At 38.9% G+C, this 23,175-nt stretch overlaps 1 protein-coding gene across 4 annotated transcripts in view; it reads left to right on the forward strand.

Annotated features, from left to right (window-relative positions):
• Positions 1–23,175, forward strand: part of SMYD3 (SET and MYND domain containing 3) — a 384,522-nt gene that overhangs the window by 201,340 nt on the left and 160,007 nt on the right. The window contains exon 1 of one of the 4 annotated variants that reach the window (XM_068185378.1): positions 2,800–2,824. The exons of the other annotated variants lie outside the window; for them this stretch is intronic. Within the exon in view, the coding sequence (XP_068041479.1) occupies positions 2,822–2,824 (3 nt within the window). The 5' untranslated portion in view covers positions 2,800–2,821. Of the gene's footprint in view, positions 1–2,799; positions 2,825–23,175 lie in introns of those variants that run through there. 4 annotated transcript variants of the gene reach the window in all.

Raw genomic sequence — 23,175 nt, forward strand, 5'->3', positions numbered from 1 at the left:
TAATGTAACTACAGAAAAAATTCAAATTCTATTCCTGTGATGAGCTTCCATGTGGTTATTACTGAGAGATGGTCATTTGTCAAGGCTTAATGGACCACAAAAAATAAGTGTCTCAATAAGTGCATCTATATTCGTGTTTTAATTCAGCTTGGGGTGTTCCTCTGAAGTGAATTTCCCAATCAGTCCCCTTTGGTTGGCTTTGGCTGAACAGCAGAACATGAACAGGAAATTGATGCTTTTCGTTTATGAGACTAAACTAGAGGATGTGCTCAGGGAGTCTTGAATGTACACCAGGTGCAAGTGAGCTTCAGGACAAGGCATCAAAGCAGAGCTGGTTTGAAGTATAAACAGAGAAACAGAAAAATCTGAAATACATACAGTAGGGATGACAGATCCTCAGCATTAAATTTTGGTCTATAGACCAGTTCCTATGTGTCTGTAATACCTTCTAACATATACGTAGCCAGTGCCACTGTGAGCCTTTTGGATGCTTACCGCCTCATGAAGTTAAACCATCTCCATTTTGCACAAAGATACTGTGTCCACTTTTGTAATTTATACTCACATTGTTCCTGCAAAAAAATTTACCCTGCAGTGCTTACTGGTAAAATACCACAGAAATGTGTGTCATTCTGCAGGTCAGAAAGTGTTAGTATGTGAGGAGTGTCAAAGCTGAGAATTATGGGAGGGGTTCTTCTGCCCAGTTTTTAAATGCATTTATGAATATTTAGCGTTTCTTCATCTGCAAAACCAATTCTTGATTCTATGCACAAAGAAGTGACAGGATCCTTGCTTTAAGAACCTCTTCCTTTGGTTGCGGGGTGAGTACAACTCACTCTGGTGGGCTGTGTACTGATGTGCTGTGCCTTTTCCACACACCCTGAAGAAGGAGTCCAAAGCAAACAAAGCAAAAATGACTCTTTAGGGTCAATGGGAAATAAACCTTCCCTCCTCTTCTTACAAGTGGTTCTTAATCCTCAAAAAAATCGGAGCAGCTGGTTGTGTTGGGGCATTGTTGCTGTGTCTTAGCCTTACGTATGCTTTGGAGAATGAAGGTTTCTGTGAGTTTTAGCAATATTCTGTTCCAGGCACTGTGCAAAGCTTCAGCACCTCTCCATGTACCAGCTGAGCATTTCTGAGTAACAACACAGTGACTGAGCTCATGAAGTTGCTGAATGAAGTTCAGTGTTACTGAAGGCTGAGGCGAGAGGTCATGAAGTGGCTGGTGCAACACGTATAAACCAGTGTGGCACTTTTACGGGGGCTGTGGTGAATGAGAGAGAAAAACTGACTGGAAAAGACAAGGGTAAAGAAGCAGCGATGACTGCCCTGGAAAAAAACATTCATAGTCAATAATAGAGTTCAACAATGTTTTTTTTTTCTATTAGTAACACTGAAGATGGATTGGAAAATTGCTCCTGGACCACTGTTATTCACATATGTGGTGAAGTCTGTAAAGACTTAATTTCAGCAGTAATAGTTCCCTCTTATAAATAAAAATCTCAAGCTGGCACACAAAGGAGGTTGCTGTTATTACCTTATTTCTGTGGGGGATAGGGAGTGAGATGCTGGAGGGGTGGCAAGAAATTACTTGTTTGAAGACATTCAGCTGACCCAAACAGGTTGAGCAGCAATTCCCAGTCTCCCTGAATTATCAGAGCAGTGCTCAGTGTGTGCGGTATATAAAACCAACAAACACTAGTTTGTGGCTCTGTGGCACAGGATGGGGGTGTTCAACCAGCCTCTGGGAGCTGCCTCCTCAGCCTGTATAGTACCTGGATCTGGGATAGGGAGGGAGAAAACTGGAGATGTCCTTCTCCCAGAAGTGCCCAAGGTTATGTCCAGTTGCTACCAAAAGCTATGTGCAGTCATGCAAAATTCATATATAATCTAAGTCTGTGAGTTGAATGGTTTGTGTGAGCTACTGTGGTGGCCAAATTTTGTTGAGTGTCAATACTGTCAGCAAGTTGTCCCTCATTATTCTGTGGGCATTAGTAAGTTCATTTTGTGTTCTTTGATAGTGCTTATTATCTAAATTATTTTAAGTGGTTTGTGTCAGTTCCGTAAATACTGGTTTATGATTTAAAAAGCATTTTCACAGGTGCTTTACTGCATTTGTATTCAAGAGGCATAAGCTCCTTTTGCATACATCATATGGGTATGCAGTCACTTTCAGAAGCAGATGTTTCACCCACATACGGGTGGATTTCTGTGCGATGAAGTAGAGACTACTCTGTCAGAGAAAACCATTGCTACTCCCAAATTCTTTGGTCTTGTTTGGTTCCGAAGTGTGCAAATTACTTCCAGGCACAAAACATCTCCAGAAAACATTTGTAACTTCGCATGAGGAACCTGATCCAAGGGTTTCCCTCTGTCAAAGCTGCTGGAAGCTAGGTAGCGTGTGTGCCACTTGCCAGAGAAGCCTCTGGAGCTCACGATACTCGCGGCAGAGCTCACGCCGGCTGTGCTCGTGGCACGGTGCTGGTTATGCGTTAGTTTCCAGATCCACTTTCGCACCTTCGGACTGCTTGTCTTCCAGACTTAGCGGGAGGTCCAGGCACGTCAGGGTGGGTGTGGGAAGGGTGAAGTGAGGCAAGGACGGCTGTACAGGATGTCCGGGCAGCCCCGGGAGCCCCTCTGGCCGCCGGGCTGTCCCGCCGCTGGCTCTCGCTGCCGGCTGCGCTCTCGCCCCTGCGCAGCAGATGGCAATGATGTGCCGCAAACGCTGCCTCGGCCCGCTTGGCATCGGGGGCAGCGCCCGTGCCCCAGACACGATGGCTGTGCCAGCTTCCCGAGGATAGATTGCATCCCAGTTATTGCTATGGTTCATTTTCACTACTGCTATTTTTTTTCCCCGATTAATTTCTTCTCATTCTCTGTAAGCTATCTTTGCTGCTTTGATAGCACGGTCTTGGTCTGTGTTGCCGACCTAAAATATTTTGGCTTCGATTTAGTTGACCACTTCCACAGATGTCACTGATTCTGTGTGATCTGTGTGATCTGTGCAGACCTTTTATGAAATGCATGCCATGATAAAGGAGGACAGACTACATGATTTATTTAATGGCCCCTTCCAGACCTTAAATGTTATTAATCTTGTTTCTGTGGTAGAGTGAAAAGATGATAAGGATTTCCTACACTACGAAGGAAGTTGGGGAAGTGAAATTTTTAACTGAAACTTCCAAATGTGTTTCTCCTGCTTCCACAACGTCAGGGTCAACTGCTTTAGGTAACAGGAATTTTAATTACCTTTTATAATTTGCCAGGGACAAAAGATATTTATGTGTGATATCTACTACTGTAGTGTTACCATTAACACGCTGCTCTTGGAAAAGGTTTCTAATGCCTAGTTTCTATGTAAATATAGAAAAATATTTCTATATAGAAACTTTTTCTATATAGAAATTTCTATATTTCTATAATATAGAAACCTGAATTTTGGAGATGCTGGGGAAAACTTTCCACTTGTGAAAACTGGACTACATTTGGTAAGAATTGTCTATAAACCAAAGTATTCATTTTTTGGATGGACTAACCAGTAAAAAACCCACCATAAAATAATAATAATAAAAAATTATAGTAATATCAACAAATAATAATTAGTAGTCAACATTGCATACAGTGACAGCAACTTTTGTAAATGAAAGTATTGATTGCTCCCTTGCATTGCTGTCCATCTGTTATTTTAGGCTTTTCTATACATTCTATTAGCATAATGCATAAGTGAATAATTTAATTTAAAATCAGCATTACAGATTTTCTGATACCCAATTTAAAAGTTATGTGCATATCCTGTAAAAGATATTTATGAACACAATGTATTTATGCACTGATGCACAGAGTAGTATTTTTTACTCCATCGACTGTTAGGATATTTTTCAAGGCTGTTGATTTTTTTTTTTTTTTTTTTTTTTTTTTGGTAATGCAGCTCTTTTAAAGCAATTCTGAAAGGAGGTCCAGTCACTACTAATTCCTGTGTAAATTAAGCATAATCACTCTGAGAAGAGACCCTTTATTTAGTGAGTTTAAAGCTCATTATACAATTTTGTAGTGGGAAAATTACCCTGCCTGTAAATTAGCTGCATTTCCTAATGAAATAACTTGGCAATTTTTTCAGCCTCCTTTGATAGGAATAAGAATTATAGTGGCATTGGAAAGCAAAATCATGCTATTCCTACTGGCAGTTTTTTCAATTGTACAAGAAATTATAGCTGTGAACACATTTTGATTCAGATTGATCTCAACAAGTAACAAAAGCATCTTTTTTCATGGTGTTTTTTCATCTCTTTCCCACCTCTTTTATTAGAGCCTAAAGTCAGCTCCATCAGCCTTACTCCTGGTGTATGATGACACAAATTCTCTTGGGATATGTGGCTTTCTCAAGCAATAAAGCATCATTACGCTGCTCATTTCTGAGGATGCACTGTTTCACATGTGTGTTTCAAGGGACAAACCAGCAGAGCTCATCGTGTTAATTTTCCCAAAAAAACGAGGCTTTCATCCTCCCATCAGGTTTGCAAAGGCAAGCATATTTACTATAGGTGTCTGTGCTTGTCTTGTTCTACCCTGACACTTGTAGATGGCAGCAAATTGATGGCATTTTAAGTGCTTTGGCTGCAGCTACCAGCAACAGAAGTGGTAGAAGACAAAATAATTGTTCTTGAGCTGGCTGTCCTCTTGCAAGCAGCAGCAGCCTCAGTGCACATTAGCAAGCCAGGCTGGTGCCTGTGGCTCTGCAGTGTGTGCACAGCCGTCCGCTGAGCCAGGTGTTGTGACAGAGGTACATGGACCTGCTGTAAAATTGAAAATCATTTTAAGAATGCCTGAAAGAACTGCTTTTTCCTGAAATTGGTTATGCTTTATAATATAGATATTAATCATATGTATTGATAGGGTGCGGTTGGTTTTGTTTCATTCGGAAAGGGTATAAATTTAGGGGTGTATGGATTAGTATCCTGAGGGTTTCTATTTTCTCTTCTGGGTTTGGCCAATTTTCAGCTGTATAAAGTAAAAGTTTAAGAATAGTTTGGCTTTGAAAAATAACATTCAGACTGTCCATAAAGAAGTATTCAGAAAGGTCATTTCAGTCTGTGGGTGCTTTCTTCATTTCTTCACACAACTCTTGCTGTTTTACGATAACAGCAAGAAGCAAGTTCTTTGAAGTTTTTTTCAGTGTATTAAAATTAGTGAAAGATTAAATGCGGTTTTGTTACATTTGATCAAGATGAAACTTTGTATCAGTGTGAAAAATATTCCTTCAGCAGTTAGGACCTGGTACTGAAATTCTGCTGCTGGACAGTGGTTTTGGGTCAATAACTGGTTTCAGAGTTGCTTGCAGTCCAGCACAGAAAAGCAAAGCCATTTCTGAAATACTAGTTCCTCTGTTTTTTTTTTTTTTTTTTGTAGATTCCTCTTTAAAACATAGGGCTGTGCATACTTGTCAAACAGGCCAGCATGGTGAAAAATCATATTTCTATTTTGGATGGAATGAGAATGTAGCTCCCTGAAGTTAGTGTACATAACTGAATTGCCAATACTTTTGGGGTTGCACACTACTACTGATTTTCAGTGCTTAACAGTAGATGCTCATCACTTCTTAAATGTGACATATTTCTGCTTGGCATTTTCAGCATCTGAAGACAGACCCCTGAGAGAGTCGCAATACTAAAATTCATTCTCTTTGCAAATGTGAAAACAATATAGTGTGAATTTCCTAGGGTAGACATTTCTATGAAAAAATACTTATTTCTGATGAAATTAATTTTTTTTGTTTGATTTAGTCCTTGATGTATTTTATATCTATAAATTGGTTTTTATATCTGTAGAGTGGTTGTTGCACAGGACCAATAAATAGCATAAAAAATTGTCGGATAGAGGAAATAAAAATAAGCAAATTTGAGGTGAAAGGTGCATTACTCCATTGCTATTTTGATAATTAGAGAGAAAAAATTAATAGTTGCCATAAAGTATTTCAAACATGAGAGTCTCTTATTACATTCTTCAAGACTGTAATTAATCACTTGCAGCCATATATCACTTGCAGTTTTTTGTATAGTGGTGTGCAGCAGTAGCATTTCATTAAAATTCAATTCAATAATAACGGGTCACTCAGGATGTCATTTCCTCTGGAGAAGGTTGGGAAGCTGAATGCTGCTGCTTCACCCCTCATGTGCTTTGCCAGCACACTGAATTGAGTAGAGGAGAATGCAAGCTGAGCACACCAGAAAGCCCCTTGGTCCAGATGAAAATGCTCATGTGAGTGCTGGGAGCACAGGGATGGGCACAGGGCTGGCAAACACGTAACAGGGCAGCAGATGGACAGTGTGCCAGTGAGCACAGGCACAGAGTTCTGATAGAGACACTGCAAGGCACAGTCAAATTCCCACCAAAAGGAAGTACCACAGTTAAGAAGAAATAATTCATAATAATATAAAATAAATGCAAGTGATATATTGTCCTAGTAACAGAGTTTTTTGACTTTTTCATTTTTTTTTAGCAACAGTCATGGATTAAATACTCACAGCTCCTGTGCTGTCCTAGTGCCTTAGCTAGTTTGTACTGGCAGTGAAGTTAAGAGAAGGATGGGTGGACAAGTGGTTGGAGGTGCTCTGATTGTCACTTAGTTTTGTTAATCCCTTAAGGAACAAGATATCTGAGGGACAGATTTTGTCTAGTACATTCCATGTTACTTTTGAAGGATAGGATGAAACATGAGCAAGAGTAAGAAGGTGACCTTGGTGCCCAGTGGGATTTGGGAATTGAGAAACATTTTGATAACAAACAATTTTGATAACAAACAGTGATACCTCTCTGGAGGTATCATTCTTTTCCCAAGCGAGTCCTTACAGATTGTTGGGAACCATGCTACCAGTTAATCATTCCATCCTCACAGCATGTAGGGTGCTCTCTCATGCAGTATGCAGTAAGTATAAAACATTTTCCCATGCAGCTGAAGGAACCTGAAGCCCTGTCCTGCACCATCTTCTGCTTGTGACTTACATTCATTTTGAAATATATCTCACTGGCAATACAAGAAAACACATTAGGCTCCTGGAATTGCTCTTGGAGTCAATGAAGAACAACATAAGTTGTGTAGTTGCACCCTATTGTTTTAGATTTTACTTCAAGAAGATTTTTTTGCAATTAGATCGTTGAAGTCAACGAAGTACAAACATAGGGAGCAGAGAGGTTTTGAAAGGGAGGGCACCTGCCAGTAGCTGCCTGAGGATTCCTTCTAATCTTAAATATGATTTAATGCTCTGTGAAAAGAATTAAGAATCTCATTTTACACTGAAGCATGCTGTTAATGTGCATATAAAAAACCTCAGCAATTTTATTGACAGTTATGAATTTACAGCTGCTGTTGGTGAATTTTTTTAAAAAGACTGCTTTCCTTTACCCAATTCTTTGCAGACCATTGTCATAGTTTGCTATTAGCTAAGGCAGAACCTCATTTAGCAGAAATGCATAGGTCTTCAATTTCACTGTATACATCAGGAAAAAAGAAAATCAATGTGAAGCCTGGACTTAGTCTGCTGATGCCAGAGATGACTATCTGTAGCATGCAGAAAGAAACCCCGGCTCAGATTAGTTTTTCTTTACCCTTTGGATGTTAAAAATAACAGAAAGAGGCTACGGTTGCTGAGAGTTCTTATGACTATTATCCTCTGGTCAAATTTGGTGTTAATCCTAGAGACTGTCAGTGTATGTACCAACTATTTCAAGTACTCAGTATTAATTTAGTATTCATTTATATTTATTATTATCATTTATATTAATTGATGGGAGGATGAGTATTAAGAAACAATTTGTGCATTTGAAGTTTCATGTTTGCATTGAATATCCATTATGTGTTTGTGTGCATGATTGCCACACACCCACAACTATATGTGTATGTGTCTATATACACACACAATTATATATATAAATATATATATAGGTGCTCCTTTTTGTCTGTGTACATGAGCCTGACCTTCTAGTCTATTTATATATAAGAACATGGGGCTGAATGACTCTTTAAATTGAATATTCACAAATTGTGATATTTATACAGTATCTAAACATCAAGAATATGAAAGGGTGAAGATAAGTTTTACTTTCAAAAAAGAATTTGGAAAAAAAACAGCCAACTCCCAGCTTGCAGAGTCCAGACTTCACAGGAGGGGTCTCTGTGTGTGGAGCTTATGTTAAATTGACTGTCACTTAGAAGATTCCTTATAAATTGTATTCTTTAGACTTGACTAAAAACCCCTCAAGGAATAGGTTTTCATGATTTTTTTGAAAATTTGAAAGTTATTGTTCTGTTGGATCTAAAATAGACCTATTTTCCTTTTTTTTTATTACACTTGCCATGATGTGTTTTACAGAAATGTCTTTGAAATAATGTCTGAGATGTGTGTGTTGGCCAAGAAAAAAAAAAAAACTTTTGAAACTGGAAAGGCATCCTTAAATAATTTTTTTCTATCCCTACTGCAGTTGCTATTCTGGCCTGTGGAAAATGACGCTGACTGGTCTTGACATGATAGGATGGAGATATTCTTTATGACTCTATACTAAGAAGACACTGGAGCTTCCCAATTATTTCTATCAGCTGTTCTATTTTTAACATTACTTCCAGCAGTTATATTTCATGGTGTGTTTGTGGGATCAGGGTCTGCAAATCTTGTCTACTATTCTTTTCTGAATTATTTTATTTATAGTTGTTACTTTTTAATTCTGAAACATTACCAACATCTGGCAGTAGACTTTGCAAAGTAACTGAATTCAGTAATTAATTTCAAGGCAATATTGAGCTATTCCTTGCCCAAAATCATTCTCTGGTTCTGGCTTTCCAGAGACATGAATTTAGTGTATTTGAGCAGTGAATTTGCCTTAATTTCCAGATATGCATAAATGTGCATAACTCAGCTTGGGAACCCACCTCTGGCTTGGATCTTTGGAGATGCTGGTTCTGGACTTTTTCCTGACAGCTGACCCTGATTCATTCATCTGATCTCTTTGAAGTACCTTGGGATGCTTGGAAAATGTGTATATATTGTTATTTGCTTCCTATGTAAAATTATCCCCTGAAGATGCTGTAGTTTGACATAGTGCTTTAGATTTTAACATGTTTGAGATATAGTCCTGATTTTAACTTACTCCATTGCTCATGTTTCTTTAGGAGAAGGAAATTTTTGATTTTGGAAAGCAAAACTTATTTTAGAAATTTTATTGTCTTCTCTTTTATTATTATTTTTTCTTAAAGGTCATTTTTCTAAGCAACTTCTTAGAGATTCTAAGACATTTTCTCATTCCTTCAAAAATAAAGGATCTGTATGAAATGAACTCCATGATAAGCCAGAGTATTAATTCATATTAAGTATACAGTATGTATGATGCACAAAAGAAATGGAAAGACTTGTGGCATATGCTGTGTCAGGTATTTTTCTGTACTTAATGATCTATGGTCCTTTCCCAAAGATGACTATTAAACCTTATATAGGTGAGCTAGTTCTAAATTCTAAATTTAATCGAATTCTAATTCTAAAATTAATTCTAAAGATGAGCTACTCTTAATTTAAATATAGTGGTTTACATTTACATAGCAAATATTTTTCTAATTTTAATGAATTAATCAACCTTAGAATTGGAGGAGTTGCTTTTTTTTTTTTTTTTTGAGTTAATTAGATGTAATTTCACTTTCTCTGTCTTCATTGCCTTTAATCAGCTTTCTCTGGCCAGATAGCACTCAATTCAGTTATTTCACTTCCAAAATGTAATTGTGTTTCTATATTGTAGGCATTTATAGTAATGCTTGGTCTTGCTTGTTTGCACGAGCCTCAGCATTTCCCCATAACCCTCCAAATGGATTTTGATTCCTGTGGTGACAATAAGAGTGGCAGAAACTGCTGCAGTAATGTAAACAGCAGTTTTATAATACTGTACATGAGAACAAAATATATCATGGAAAAGGTTGCTGCTGCTGGGGACTTGATCTGTTGGAAAGATTTGTTTCATGCACATGTTGTCATTCTCTATTTCTGAGCTGACAGTTTGGGGTGACATTTGTAGCATTCCTGTCTCATCTCTCTACCTGTTTGGTAGAAGTAGTTCCATACCTGCAGGACAAGTTATACCTGCATCAACTAGGAAATGGATCAAGCCTTGGTCTAACCTGCTCCCTCTGCAATCCTAACAAATCTTCCATCTCTACTTTAATGAACAAAAACATGTATGTTTTGGAAAATGAATGCCTTACTGTTTTTCTGTCCCCTGCCCAAGCCACAGGGGCTGTCTGGGGTGCTGTGGAGATGAACCTCTCCATTCTCCCCTGTTCTGCACTGACAGCACTGTGCCCCAGAATCAAGTTTCTCTTACTGAAGGGTCTCCCTTGGCACAAGCACCAAGGAGCCAGCACATGCTTGTGCTCTGTGATGCATCTGAACACAAGTGTTGAGGGCTTAGAAATTAGTGTGTGCTGTTCTGGGTATTTAAAGTGCTGTGAATCATGCTAACCCTGAGCAATATTTCAACTATTTAGATAGACAAATGTTAAATGATTTTTGAATAATTTCCATTAATAATTTTAGGTAGGCAGTAGCAATTTAATTTAAATTAACTGTTATGTAATAGTCTGTGTTGCATGTGAAATCAGATGTTTATTCTGATCTCAAATTATTTGGGTTGCATCATGCTAAGAGTTCAAAATGGAAAAGAAGTATTGAAAGTGGCTAAAGGATACGTATTTGTGCAAGACATACTCACGATCTGCTGAAGAGGCATTCCCTTTGCTGCTGTAAGATAATTTTTACTTTCACTAACTAAAGATCAGAGCAAACTATTTGCATCAAAGCTTCTTATTTAAAACAGTTTATTGATGGCAACACACTTGCTGAATTTGCAAGCAAAGCACCTTTACATAGCTATAGCAGCATGAAGTGTGCCTGCCTGTTATTGGAAGGCATCCAAGGACATCCTCAGCCTTTCAGCTTTTCTCTGTGGGGTGGGGTTTTTGTTGCTGTTCCTGCTTTTCTTCATTTCCCGTACTGCAGCAATTTCTAAATAAGTGCTGGTTGATTTCTCCATTTGTTATTTTTCTCTTCAAAGTTAGGATGCTTAGTGAGCCATTGAACAGATACAGACTTTCTTTCCTGGACAACTTAAAGTAGGATATTTTCCTTTTCTCTGGCGGTACTGGCTGCCAGCAGGCTTGAGTGGCCCTCTGGAAGAACCCTGATAGCCCGCATGATTTGTGATGGCTAGGGTACCAAAAGCTGCATCTTTAAACAATACCTTGCACTTATTTGCAAATGAAGCCAGGTTGTTAATCAGAAATGTGCTGGCAAGGCAGCAGTGATTCCTGCCTCTAGAGGAATGCATGAGGAGTTTTGTGGGGAGGAAAGGGCAAGGCATCGGGCTGGGGAGTGGGCGCCAGCAGAGGAGAGCTGGTGGTCAGCGACTCAGCAGTGTGGGGTGAGCGTCCATTCCCCAGCCTCCTCCCAGCCCTGAGTCCGTGAGGATTTTAGTAAGTCATTATGCCTTAAGATTACTCAGTGATGGGATATTCCCTTTCATCTTTACAAAGCCATTCAAAAATTGCCTGTAACTGGCATGTATGCTTTCTTTCAGAGATGAAGGATGTCATTTGTGTCTAGTTTGAATACTGACACACCATTACCTGGTAAGAAATTTAAAGAAGAAGCTACCTTTCTTTCTTCTAAGAAAGAAACTTCGACACTGATTAAAACATTTGAATTTCATTGAACAAAGTGGTTTTTAGTAACCTTTGTTTCCCAGATGATATGCCCCCTTTCTGTATGCAACATTTTGGTGCAAATTAATCAGTATATTCTAAGCAAGTACAGAGATTATGATGAGGATTATGATATTATTTGAGGAGGTGATGCTGTCTGGCTGATGCATTTTAAGCACTCTTTCAAATCTCCCTCAGTTGTGCTTAATGTCCAGTTTGTGATGCCAGTGAATGTATAACAATATAGCTCTTTTATAAAATCAAAATCTTTGTGCAGTGATAGAAACACTACTTAATCAAGCAAGAAATAAAAGAATTAACATTGTGACACAGGTCTTGTAAATGATCTCCAGATTAGGCAGATACACACATGGTCATGTTTAAAAACAGCTTTTTGTAATAGTATAAAGAAGCACTGAGATGTTGTGTTGTGTGAATACACCTATCAACCTATCACATTGAAATAGCTAGTAGAAATAAAGGGGAAAAAAATCAACATTTACAATACCTGATCAGTTAAATAGTAGATTGAGAATGAATGGAGGGATAGTTTTTAACTCTGTTATTTTGGACAATGATAAAAATGCCATCTTCAAGACCCTTCAAGGGAGAATTAGTTCTAGTCCTCCAATAATCCAAGGTTCAATTACTTGGGAGAGGGCTGTTGCAACAAAGGACCAGATCAGTCATTGCTTTATCTGGATGAACCTGTCCAAGGACAGAATCTCTCAACCTGTTTGACAAGATATTTCAGTGCTGCTAGTGAAAATATTTTTCCAGCTCTCCAACTTTAATCTCTGAAACTGCTTTGTGTGTTTGCTTTCCTTGTTATGCTGTCTGACACAACCCAAGAGATGTTTGGTGGTGGTGTCCAAAGAACTGCCCTTCAAATAGTTGTAAGCAGATATTAAATACCTCTGTGGTTTCTCCTTTACCAAAATTATCAGGCCCAGCTCCTTCAGCCTCTCTACATGGGGTATGTGTGTTAGGCACCTTTGTTGGACCTTTCCAATATTCTCTGCATCCCTCTTGAACTGAGGGTCCCCCCAGGATGACCCAGCATGAGCTTCCCTTAGTCTGCTGCCACGCTCCTCTGGCTACAGTTCAGCGTGCAATTTGTTCTGTGCACAGTGGGGGCTCACTTCTGCAGCGTGGTGTCCACTGTAACATCACAGGCTTGTACTCAAGGGCTGCTGCTTGGTGAGGTGTCAGTCAATGCATGTGGTTATTCCACTCTGGTTGCAGAGTCCTGGTTTTTTCGCTATTGAAGGTCATGACTTTTCTGTTGGTTGATCCCCAAATTTATTGAAGTCTCCTGAACTGAGGCTCTGGCACTTTTCCGGTCAGCCACTCTGCCTAGCTCAGAGCTGCCTGAAAATTTGCCGAGTCTATTGACTTCCTATCTGAGTGGAGGTCAGTCTACCAATATCTACTGATAAAGTCCATCCTGTTATTTTTATTTTGATAGCCTCCTAAGATACTTAGCAATGCTTTTAGGAAAAAAACCTCCATAATAATATACTATAATATTATACATTATACTCCTGCTCTTCTAAAAAGGAGGAAAGACTCAATAGTGAAGCTGAAGTTGATATTTTATCCTTATGCAGAGATAATGTAAATATATTTATGTTGATGTATGAAATTTCATGATACCTTTTTTTCTTCTGAGTACACCATGTTCTGTTCTCTTTATTTCACTGACTGACATGAACAGTCTACCACTCTATCTTGGTTTTAGATGCAATTTATTGCACTTTTGAACAAGAAGCATTTGGTTTATGACAAAGCAGTGTGATGTGTGTTAAGGAAAGTATTTTCAGGTTAGACTCCAAGTCTCTTCTGTGTGGAGAAATCATCATAATTGGTCTTCCAAAATCTTTATTAGACACCTCAAATAGTTTCCACATATTTGTGAAAGTTTCTATAATTTCAGGTCCTATTTGACAGTTTTAGTGTGAATAAAGGACACTGGCTGAATTCCTGTACCATGACGTACCAAAAATGTGGTCTAGTAGGATTTTAGTACTGGGAAAAAGAAACACATCTCCAATTATTTTTTTTTTTTTTTAGATATTGTATATCTTGAATACTAGCCCCAAGCCAGACTCTTTATATTTGCAAGTTTTAATTTAATTCAGGGAAGAGAACTCTGGCAAGGCATGAAAAGTTACTTTAATCTAATGTTTTTGGGGTTTTTTTTTGTGGTGTGGTTTTCTGTTGTTTAGCTCTCATTTTTTGAACCCATTAACTAAATGACCAAATGGCTCCAGCTCTCAGTTTATGAGCTAGATGATGGATGCTGCAATTATTCTGAAATAAAGTGTTATTTTTTATAAGTTAAGAACTGGAGCTTTGTAAGTGAAAAAATGGTTGCTGAACATTAGGAGCATGTTAATGGAACCAGAAGGAAGATCTACAGAAATTCAGAGGAGGACTTTTGAGACTTTCTGAAAGATCTTACGGAATGGAGCCCATTGACAATCACATGTTCATTCCCCCCAGTGATCACTGGGTCCACCTGGACATTTAAGGCAGCTTTTAGTCTTGTGGGAAGGACATGATTTGACTCAGGTTATTATCTCAGTCCAGTAAACATAGCTGAAGAAAAGCTTCTCTGCAGGGGTGGATTTTGTGGTGTGAGTCTACTTCTATTTCATTTAAAGATCATGGTCTTCCTTTAACCTCATCAGAAAAATTAACAAATCTGGTTCACTTCACCCTTAAACTTCTCTAGACTTCTTAATGTGTTCAATGTGCAAATTAACATGAGTGCAGTCTAAGCAAGGAAAACATTTTTAAAAGACTGCAAGAAGTACAGCATACTGTGTAAGCACTTGTTTGCTGCCCACAGATCAAGGCACAATAATGGAGACCATGTATAAAGCCCTAAAATAATGTTAAAGAATGTGAAGAAGATGACTACCCAGGTTCCCTCACAAAAGTACAAATTCATGGCTAGTCCTACAGGACCGTGTTAGAAATTGAATTATAATTTATACCTACATAATTTGAATAGTCAGTGTGGTTGCCATCCAGTACTTGAGTAATTTTTTTGGTGTGTTTATTTAAAGAAAAACCCAAAGTGACAATTTTATTATGGTGGATGACCGCAAGTTGAATGAGATGGTAGGAATTATCCTTCAGTGAATCTGATTTCATTCACATGGCAAACTTGTGAAACCCAAAGGACACACTGTGTCTTGCCTGGCTCCCGAAATCAACACAACTGTGTTAGTTTAGATTGTAGATTGTTGTGGGATTTTTTTAACAGAAGATGTATCCTCCCACCTTGCTTTCGAGAAGGAAATAGAATGGAGCATTATTTGTTCAAGAAAACACCATTTCTTGCAGTGATACCTTTGCTTGCAGCTCCTTAGAGCTACATAAATCCATTGAGGAAAACAATAACAAGTGGCAGGTGGGCTCTGATGATAACAGGTTCTTGACAGCAAAACTTCAAATGAAGAGAAGGGCAGCAAGCCAGAGGAGCAGCGATACCGGGAAGATATTTGCTCTGATAACCTTTGCCTGGGCAAGAAGTAGACTCAGTCCTCCTTCACCTGAAAGTTTGTGGTCGCAGCTGCTGCCTTGAGTGCCAGGGTGAAAACAGAGGTGGCTTCCCTTGGCACATGCAGGTGGCTAAAGGGTATTCTTGAGCATGAAGAGAGCACAAACGCTGCTGGCTGCTTGCTGGCAGGCCGTGGTGGGCTGTTGTCATACTCACAGCTTTGTGACGCTGCTGTCAGTGTCGCAGCAGTTTCTTCTTATTTTAGGCTGCTGAAAGGGCTTACTTTGTGGATTTGCTAGTTACATTGATATCCTAAAATTGAAACCATATACAGTTATGTCATGTTAATATTTGGTTTGGTAATTTCTGTTTTGCTTTATACACTTCTAATTCAACACAGGAATACTGCATTCAGCTAAAAGTTTGTTGATTCTCTATGAGCAAAAAAATGCAAACCAAACTAACTTCTTTTGAGTATTGCTGTCTTGTGTTCCAAATACCAGTATCTGAAATCACTACTTGTGGTAAGCCTCTGAAAATAGAGGCATATAATGGAAGTCATATTTTTAAAGTACAAAACACATCTGTGATCTCTGTTATAGACTCTCAAAAATATCAGGGACTAGTTTAGCTTTATGTTGGTGTAAATGGGGCAAGACCTTGGCCTTAAAAAGACACCAACTTGATACTTCATTGAAAATATTGAAATTACCTTAGAGTGAACTATTTATTTTCGATAAATCACACAGAATCATAGAATGTGCTGAGTTGGAAGGAACCCACAAAGATCCTAGAAGTCCAACTCCTGGCCCTGTGCAGGACACCACAAGAGTCACACCATGTGCCTCAGAGCATTGTCCAAGCACTCCTTGAACTCCCTCAGGCTGGTGCTGTGACCACTTCACTGCGGAGCCTGTTCCAGTGCCCAACCACCCTCTGGGTGAAGAACTTTTTCCTTATATCCACCCTAAACCTCCCCTGACACAACTTGAGGCAATTCCCTCTGATTCTGTTACCAGTCACCACAGAGAAGAGATCAGTGCCTGCCCCTCCTTTTCCCCTCACAAGGAAGGTGTAACTGCAGAGAGGTCTGCCCTCAGTCTCCTCTTCTCCAGGCTGAACAGACCAAGTGACCTCAGCCACTCCTCATACAGTTTCCCCTCAAGGCCTTTCACAATCTTTGTAGCCCTTCTTTGGGATTCTCTCTAATAGCTTAATACCTTTCATCTCATTCCCCAGTCTGTCCCTACATCTAGGGTTGCCCCATTCCATGTGCAGAGTCCGGCACTTTCTCTTGTTATGAACTTCATACAGGTGGTGATTGCCCAGCCCTCTGATTTGTTGAGGTCTCTCTGCAGGGCCTCTCTGACTTCAAGCAAGTCAACAGCTCCTCCCAGTTTTGTCTCCTCTCTGAACTTCCTGAACTTGCTCTGTATCCCTTCCAGTCCTGCCTCCAAGTCATTTATGAAGATGTTGCTGAGCACAGGGTCTAAGATGGATACTAGTGACAGGTCTCCAGTCTGATGTCACCCCATTCACTGTAACTCTTCGTGCCTGACATGTGAATCAGTTGCTTACCTATCACATGATGTGTTTATTCAGCTGAATATTAGACATTTTTTCCAGGAGAGACAGTATCCAAAGTTTTACTGAAATCCAAAAAGATTCCATCAACTGGCTTCCCTTGGACACCTAGATGGGTTACTTTGTCATAAAAGAGAATCAGGTTTGATAACCAGGACTTTCCTCTCATGAAGACATGCTGGCTGTGACTGATGACTGTTGTCTTTCAGGTGTTTTTCAATACCTCCCAGAATAATCTCTATAACTTTACCAGGCACTTAAGTGAGACTGACAGATTTTAGTAGTTTCCAGGGTCCTATTTCTTGAAAATCAGGACAATGTTTGCCAGCTTCCAGTCAGCTGGACCTCTGTATTCCCAAGACTACTCAAAAATCATTGAGAGAGGTTTTGTGATGATGTCAGCTAGCTCTTTGAGGAACCTTGGATGAATCCTATCAGGTGGCATAGATTTGTAGGGATCCAGCTGGAGCAGTGGAAAATCTGCTGGTGAACTTGGTCCACAGCAATAGCCCTAGAGCCATCTTGACATCATGGATACAAGCCCTCCAGAAATTAAAAATGAATCTTGCTGTCCTTCCACCAGAATAACTTTGACCTCAGTCTAAGCATGGTGGGTTTGTAATCCAGCTTAGAGGTGTTAGCTGCTGGACCTCAAAGGGAAATCCCTGATCCTCTGAGCCTTCTATATTTGCTAGAAAAACTCCTTCTGGGAAAAAGCGTGTGTCAAAGGGATTACAGGGCAAGTGTCATTGAGCTTCACTGTGGATTCTGCCAGCATCCCAGCAGCAGGACACCACGGTGATCTTTGTCACAGCTGCAGGGATTCTTGTCACAGCCACAGTAGTGATCCTTGTCACATCCAGTGCTTTTGTCACAGTTCTTGTGAAATAATCATGGCAGCTGCAGCATAGGCCAGCTCCATCAAGGCCAAGCCTGCATGTGGACAGGGAGCGCAAGCTCTGCCTCCTGCTGGTAACCCAGGTGTAGTATGAGGTCTAAAGTCTTCACCTGCTGCATCACTGTGTTGGTTTGAACATAACACCGGGTACTGAGACCCAGATGAGCCCCTTTGGCAGGAGAGATGAAACCAGGAGAGAGGGCAGCTCTGCCTCCGTGGGCACTGTGAGTCTGACCTGTGAAGAAGGGTTTAATTACCTAGAGATTCAAAACTTGACCAGGACACATGATTTGAAACATGGAAAAAATTTGCCCTGCTGTTTTGTTACCTCATGTGTATATACTACTTTTCAATCCAAAGCTTGCCCTAGCTTACCTGTGGCATTGCTGAAACACCTTTGTGCTTTTTTTAGTATTTCCACAACCTCTGTGCCTCATGCTTCCCAACTTTTTTTTGGCTTTGACTAGGTAAAGGGATATTAAAGGACAGATATTAGACTTCCTAATGTTATGCAGGTAAAACAAGTTTTATTAACCTCAGAAGTAAAAGTCCTTAATGTGTGCCTGCACTGGATAGTTTATAGGGACTGTGCAGCTAAGTGTGTTTGCCTGGCAGTGTCCTGCTTTTACCTGTACTTCTCTCAGTATTGCCATGCAGCACTGGAAACCAGAAAATCAAAAAGCATCTCTAGAGTATTAGCAGCTGTTGTGGGGCAGCCACATTAGCCACAGATTTCACTGCCTGCAAATGAACAATAAAAAGCAATCCTCTTGATAACAGCCATTCAAGTGGCCTATTTATCTAACTGGAAAAGATCTTTCTTCTTAATTCTGTATATAATAGTAGTATTAAATTAAATAGTAGTATTAAATATACAGTAAATTCTGCATATAAAAATAGTACTTCTTTATTTCTTTATAAAAAAAGATTCCAAGTACTTCTGTTTTGCTCTTGTAAGTGATTTTTTTAGAAAATTGTATACAATACTAGCTAGGGGCATACGTTTATTACTGTAGTTACTCTGGGGAAGTGAATATTTTTTTTTCCTGTATATTTTAAAATCTTATTTACTGTGGAATTCTTCTGATTCTTCTTCCAAAGGATATTTTCAGGTTGGATCCCCTCTGTTTCATTATGTGAGAGGCAGCCAATACTGCTTTGTATGTTCAAGCTGCTCTGAATTAATCTTGTGTTCCCTGGCAACAACTTCCCATTTCTTTCCTTATCTTTTTGAGGTGCTATGAGGGTTGGATCTGAGGCACCATTAGTAGAATAGACATAATGATTGTATCAGCTGATTAGAGGCATCTAATGTAGTTTCTGGACATCAGTTACTACTCAGTAATGGGATAGTTCAAGGGAATACTTCATGGGGCTTAGAGTTGACTAAGAAGCTTGAAATCTGTCATTTTGTTTACAGCACGCAGGCAATTTTTCCATGTCCTCATTGTAGTGTGAAGGGTCCCTGGTGGAAAGGTAGCTCATCTGTCAGTTTAGGTTTATCCAAGTCTTTGGTGCAAGTGACACAGCTTACAGGTACTCGGGTACTCTGTGGGCAGTTACATTGCCCCAAGCTCAAACTGGGACTCTCCCTGCTCACATTACATTCATCTTCCTTTGCCAAAGCTATGAGCTGGTGGCTGCTGCCATGACTTAAGGATAATACAATATGTGGGTGTGGTTACTGGAGCAATGAATCCGTGTGGCAAGTTCAGCGCATGGTGGTTTCAAACTTCTTCACAGCTATACTAGGATTTTCCCCCACTTTTGTTTGCCTTTTTTTTTTTTTTTGTTTCTGTGGAGCTATATTAATTACCAAGTTATTTTTTTATTATTTTTAAATTTGATGATGCTATTTTATTTTATTGCAACTATTTGACTCTTGTCAGAACCACTTATGAATAACAACAACATAATTTAGTAGAGGATATCAGCTCAGCTGCTCTATGAAAGCTTTATTTAAAGGGCCGCTCTTGGCATGCAGTGAATATTTAATAATTGCCTTTATTTTCTGCTCTCATTTTAATTCAGTTTTCAATTTATAGGTTTTAATTATGTAAAAAAGACAAAGATATGCTTTTTTCTTCTTTCTGTTTAGTTTTTCTAAGACAGACTAATTTGAATTTGTCACTGAAACTTTCCTTTTACTATATTTAAGTTTGTTTTAGAGTCCTTTCAAAGTCTTAGACGTTATATTATATTTAGTATTTCTGGATCTAGAAAAGTACTGAGTCAAACCTTGATGCTTTAAATTCAATAGATCTTTTGCCATTAACATTAGTAATGTGAGGATTTCCACATTTGTTTTTAGATAGGTTCGTAAGTTTGTGATAATGCAGGATTTTTATTGCAACTGATGTCATGTTAGTACTTGTGATTACTTAAGGCAGCCTTTGTAAAGCCACAGTTAATTTATTGATTACTAGCAAATAAAATCACTTGCTTTAACAATTTAGGAATTTCAAATTCTGTTGGAAACAATGTAGGTTTAAAATATATTTTTAATATCTGTCATCTCCTCCAAGTAGTTGGTAAAATATATCTCTAACATCAGTAGTAAAAGGATACTTCTGAGTTTTTCTATTAACTATTTTAAGAGCTGTCTTTTCTCTTTTGTTTCATTTAAGGATCAAATTTTAGTTCCAATTGTGATTTTCCTGAGAACTCTCTAAGTTGTTAAATCAATAACATACATGATTTTGGGGTTTCTTTTTCAGAAGTTAGAAGATTAAAATAAGTTCCTCTGGAAGGAGATAAGACATCTAAGTTCAACTAACCTTGTGTTCTGCAGTGTGCTGGATCCTAAGAGCATCAGGTTCACAGTGGCCTTTAGCCTTTTCATGAACCTAGTTGAATGTACAGGTAACAAATCAATAACCTCAGATATTAACATTTTCTATCTAATTCCTACTACTTCAACAGTGAAATTCTATACTTATGTCAAGTGTGTTTTAGAAATATCATTCAGCTTTGTATTTTTTAACCTATTAACGCGCTGAGACAACGTTATGTTTCCTTCAGTTACATTGTTGCAGAATGATTTGATGATTCCATCACCTTTGTGTTACCCAAAAAAAAAAAAAAAAAAAGATTTTGCAAAGAGTCCTAGGAAACTAGCATTATTATACAGCCTGTAACACACTCCCTGACTCCTGGGATTTTGTTAACTGCTGTTGTGCACTGATAGGAGCTGTTCAGTTTCTATTGCAGCTGCACAGCTGCCATTAAGCCCTTGCTCTGGAGAAATTTTTCTCCCAGACTTTTTTGTTATGCAAAAACCCAGGACAGGAATTGGGGCATCCTTTCTAAGAGTCTGAGGTAAACACAAGTGTGCAGCCTAGAGTGAATAAAGTCCTAAAGAATTGGGATGGTACTTCTGCAGTCCAAATAATTTAATTTTACCTGCTTTAGCAAGGTTTAACGTTGTGAATGCTCCAGTTCATGATTGCACTGTGTGAAAAGTAATGTTCCCATCTGTTTGACTACAGCTTGAACTTTGGAAGATGGACAGTTGTCTTGTTACATGTGGGCTTTTCCTTTTTTGTGGACCCTAGTGTGATTTTGCCTGGCTCTTTGAGTTAATTCATAGTACACTACACTACTCTTCCTGTTCCTGTATGTAGGTGTGAAACCATGACTTTATGTAACCTTCCCATCCAAGGGACTAATGAAGCAGAGCACTGCTTACTATTTTTCTGGCATAAAAGGAGAGCTCAGAATGATGAGCAGAAGTTGTAATTTAACTTGTATTAGGTTCCTACATGCATTTTTCATCACCTGAAAAAATTGTCTTCGCAAACTAACTTTTTAATGAGAAAGCTTCTAGTGTTGCTGGCAGCAATGATTAAGTGTCTAAGTACCTATAGCACTTCTTGTTAGTTCATTAAAAGACTAGCCCTCCTAATTATGTCTGCATGTCTTTCCATAATTTGTACAGACCTCAATAATTAAATGGGTGATAATCTGCTTGCAGAATTGCAAAAGACCTTGATCCCTACATACACAAGCCCTCGGGCAGTATTTACAGTTATCTCTTGTGAGTTTGTGGGCCCCATGGTCGGGCAACTCCCTGAGGGGGATATCCCCCTTGCCCTGGGTTTCCACAATCTAACAGTATGTTGCCTTTCTTACTTGATTTTTAACTGAATAGAAGACACTGTTGATGATATTAGCTTCACAAATAGTCCATTGTGGAATGGATGAAGACACTTTGGAATGGATATGGGCAATCCGTCCCCTTGCTCCCTAGTTATTGCAAAGACAGACCTAATTTCTGGCTTAGTTATTTGCAACTCTCTCTGTCTTTATTTCAATGATAAGGTATTTTAAAATCTGGAGTGGTTGTTATTTTTTCACTCTTTGAAGGCCAGATCTCTTTGTGATGTTTGGATGGCCAAGAGATGGTGACCAAAACACATACTAGATACCTGCAGCATAATTTCTAATGGTGCAGAGGTGAAGCTGGGGAATTGGTACTCACCCTCTAAAGATCAGAGCACAGATTGAGTGGCATGACTGGAAGCATTGAGCACTTACAGTGCTGCTTTAAGTGTATTTATCTGTTTTCTCTTTTATATGTTCTTCCCTTAAGACAGCTAAAAAATAACCCATCCTAATTTATTTTCTTTATTTTTTTAACCTAGTCTTCATGTTCAGTGTAATTTTACCTCTTTCGTACTTATGTGACATAAATGGTTCAAGTCTCAATTTCATCTGGGAAATGCCTCCATAGGCATCCATTGAAATATAGGAATTTTGGTGCATTGGCCTCAAAATAATTTAGAGAGAAACTGTCCATCATTAGATGAAATTTTGCACTCTTATCAGTGCAGTGCTCACTTTCTGATCATCTGAAAAGCTTTCAGATTCATACCCATGAGTTATGCAGCCATCACTACTCATTTTCTAGCAGAATGCCTGTGTCTACACGTGCTCCTGGCTCACCAGCTCCTCTCTTAGTCTTCCCTCAGAGCAATACAAGGTGATTATCTTTCTAGCTCATTTGGCTTTTCACATTTAAGACTGTACTTGAAGAGCAAGGTCTCAGCTGTACAACTGCATCATTATCTTCTGAAATAATTTTTAGATGTGTCATTTTAGCACTACATTATACATTCTGTCCTCAGAACAAGGGAGCAAAACTGGAACAGGGAGAAAGGAAAACGCCTGCTGTTTCGAGTTAGTGTTCCTACTGGGACATATCTTTGACACAGGGACAGGTGAAGGTAGTGCAAATGGTGCAGGAAGGCACTTTGCTGAGTTGGAATGAAATATCACAAGCTGAAAGAGTAGTTTCTGACCACCTGCCTGGACAAAGTGATTTCATCTGGGCTGCTATTGGAATTGTCCTTGCGTGGTTTGGCAACTGTTGCAGCATCCTCATTATGTTATTTCAGCTTGTGCACATGTTGTGAATAGAAAGAAACTAGGAGAAAATAAAAAGCAGATCTT

The sequence above is a fragment of the Anomalospiza imberbis genome, chromosome 3 (assembly GCF_031753505.1).
Source record: "Anomalospiza imberbis isolate Cuckoo-Finch-1a 21T00152 chromosome 3, ASM3175350v1, whole genome shotgun sequence".
NCBI lineage: Eukaryota > Metazoa > Chordata > Aves > Passeriformes > Viduidae > Anomalospiza > Anomalospiza imberbis.